At 42.7% G+C, this 3,352-nt stretch overlaps 1 protein-coding gene across 1 annotated transcript; it reads right to left on the minus strand.

Moving 5' to 3' along the window:
• Positions 1-1,673: 1,673 nt before the first annotated feature.
• Positions 1,674-2,591, minus strand: LOC137536664 (olfactory receptor 5AP2-like). The gene has a single exon (XM_068258904.1). It carries the CDS (start codon positions 2,589-2,591, stop codon positions 1,674-1,676), a length of 918 nt encoding a protein of 305 aa, XP_068115005.1.
• Positions 2,592-3,352: the final 761 nt, after the last annotated feature.

The following is a 3,352-nucleotide window of genomic DNA, read 5'->3' on the forward strand; positions in this document are numbered from 1 at the left end:
TCAATGTTTCATCCTGATTTTGCTCGACCTCTCAGCGGCTTTTGACACAGTCGATCATGAAATCTTGCTCAACAGGCTACAAGAGTACTGTGGCATAGATGGCATTGTTCTCCGGTGGTTCAACTCCTTCCTGGCTGGCAGAACACAAAGGGTAGCCTTAGGGCCCTTCCTCTCCAACCCTGTACCACTAAAATACGTTGTACCTCAGGGCACAATATTATCCCCTTTACTGTTCACCATATACATGCTGCCACTTGGAGAAATCATACAAAAACATGGCCTGACATATCATTGCTATGCTGATGACACCCAGCTATATTTGTCATTCAAACCTGACGTCACAGACCCTACTCAACAAATAAACGCATGCTTAGCTGAGCTTCAGGAGTGGATGAATAATAATTGGCTAAAACTTAATGCTGACAAAACGGAGGTTCTTGTTATCGAGGGCCAGGGCTCAACAGCAAAGCAGCCCCAGTCTCAACCAACACCGCTAAGGATAGGGAGCTCAGACCTGAACAACTCAGACTGTGTGCGCAGCCTGGGAGTACTGATTGATGGGAAATTAAGCTTCAGGAATCAAATCTCAGCTGTTGTGAAACATTCCTTCTTTCACCTAAGGAATATTGCAAGGATTAAACACCTAATTCCTTCAGAGGATCTTCCAACCCTAGTTCATGCCTTCGTCACATCAAGGTTAGACTACTGCAACGTCCTCTACACAGGCCTGCATAAGAAAGACTTACGCCGCCTGCAATTAGTACAGAATTCCGCCACAAGGCTGTTAACGAGCCAACCCCGCCATTGCCACATAACACCAACCCTGAGCTCACTCCACTGGCTACCGATAAAATGGAGAATTCTGTTTAAGATTGGCTTACTGGCATTCAAATCCTTGCACAATCTGGGCCCTGGATACCTGAAGGACTTGTTGCAACTACATCACACCCCCCACAATCTTAGATCAAAAGGACGTAACACCTTGGTCACCCCCAGAGTCCACCTCAAAACCTTTGGAGACAGAGCCTTTTGTCATGCTGCCCCTACACTTTGGAACTCCCTGCCACACCCAATCAGGACAGTTTCATCCCTGGAAGCATTTCAGTCTAAACTGAAAACCTACCTCTTCAGTCTGGCATTCATGAACATCTGACTATCTCCTCTGTAACTCAACCCAGCCTGCAACCCTGTATTAATCTGAGACACAGCTATGCGCTTTGAGTCCTGTGGGAGAAAAGCGCTTTACAAATGTTATTGCATTGTATTGTATTGTATAACATTTTTGCAGAGTTCAAATAACTTAATCTATTGAAAAAAATATTTTTTCACTACAATGTGAGTACTATTATTATTTATTGTATTTATAAAGCACTGCAAAAATTGATAAATTGATTAAAATACAAGGTAGGACATACAAGGAGCTCACAACAAATAAATAATAACCGTATTTAAGTGTCTTTGGTTAAAAAAAAAAAAAAAAAAAAACGAAAAATGGGGAAATTTTCTATGTTTGTCAAACTATCTACTCCCCACTGGTCATTGCTGAAATAACTTGTACCCAAGAATTAAATAGCATAACCCTTTATCTTTATCTTCTACTTAAAAAAGGAACACATTATAGAGCATTGCATGATAAAGTAGGACGATAGGTACATTTTCAGAGGAATTCGCTTTTAAAAATATTTCAAAGAACTCTTTACAGCAACCTGAACCTCAGAATTCCTTAGACTATAAATCAGAGGGTTTAGCATCGGTATAAGTATACTATAGAAGACTGATGCCACTCTGTCCTGCTGTGGTGCATAGCTAGAGGAGGGGCGAAAATACATAAAGAGGACAGTCCCATAGAAGATACTAACTGCAGTTAAATGAGAAGTGCATGTGTTAAAAGTTTTATGTCTGCCCTGAGATGACTGGATCTTTAAAATAGCCAGAACAATGTTGGCATATGAGATAAGGATGAGGATTAGGCCGCTCATGGTGACCAGGCCTGCTAATAATATGAGAATAGTTACATTTATAGATACATCAGAACAGGACAACTTGTAAAGTGGTGGAAGGTCACAAAAGAAATGATCAATAATGTTGGACCTACAAAAGTTAACTTGGAATACCAGTACAGTGTGCACAAGAGCATTAACCAGACCTCCAAAATAGGCAGCAACCACCATACGGAGGCACAGGATGTCACTCATGTTAATTCTGTATAACAATGGACTGCAGATGGCCACATAGCGATCATAGGCCATAACTCCCAGAAGAAGACATTCAATGGTTGCAAAGGACCCAAAGAAATACATCTGCAAAGCACAACCAACAAAAGAGATGGTTCTGTTTTCATGTAACAAGTCTCTCAGCATTCTAGGGGTGACTGATGAAGAATAGATGAGGTCCACCAAAGAAAGGTTGCTCAGAAAAAAGTACATGGGCTTGTGGAGATGCCTGTTCGCAATGGTCAGAGTAACAATGCCCGTGTTACTTATCACTGTTGTGATATAAACAAGCAGAAATAGGAAAAACAGTGGAATCCTAAGCTCAGTCTTGTTGGTGAGGCCTGCAAGGATGAATTCCATGACTGTACTCTTGTTCATCTTCAACAAATATTCTGCATCTGTTTATTAAAAAACAAAATTTCTGCAGATACTCTTTAATGATACAGATGTCTTCAGTGAAATGCAATGAGCCCTGTTAATCAATCAAAATGATTCTGTGAAGAAACGCGGAAAAGCCGCCGCATGGACGCAGGATGAGGCGGCTATTTCCGAGGCTGGCATAGTGGAACGTGGAGAAACCGCCGTGTCTGACTGGTCAGCTGACATTTCCACCACTTTTCATTGGTCCAGCACTTAAGGGTGGCGCTGGAGAGCGCTATAGTATATATACTGGGTGCTGGTCATTTCTCTGGTGTCTGGCGTTGCGATCACTACGTGGTAGCACTCAGGCCTTGTCTGTTTCTGTGTTGACGACCTGGCTTGGCCGACCTCGAGAACTAGCCTTACTGTTAGAGGCAGTTCCCAGATCTGTTAGTGACACCCGCTCATTGATGTCACTCACGCTCTGTCCTTCCCACATTCTGCTTAGCTCCTCCCCCGGGAGAGTCTAGGCTTACGGAAGGAGCATACTTCTGTGCAGTATTCCTTACTGCCTCTGTACCTACTCCTTAGGTACAGTCCACTAGTGTTACTGTTACACCCAAACACTCACTTCTCTCTCAGGTGTCCAGAGGTTAGTAGATATATCTGATTATCGGTGATACTGCAGATCATCAATAATCGGGTATATTCTGCATTCTCGGTGATACTGCAGATCACTGGTAATCAGACCCTCTCTGTGTTACACCGATCGTTACAGA

Source organism: Hyperolius riggenbachi, chromosome 10, assembly GCF_040937935.1.
Source record: "Hyperolius riggenbachi isolate aHypRig1 chromosome 10, aHypRig1.pri, whole genome shotgun sequence".
NCBI lineage: Eukaryota > Metazoa > Chordata > Amphibia > Anura > Hyperoliidae > Hyperolius > Hyperolius riggenbachi.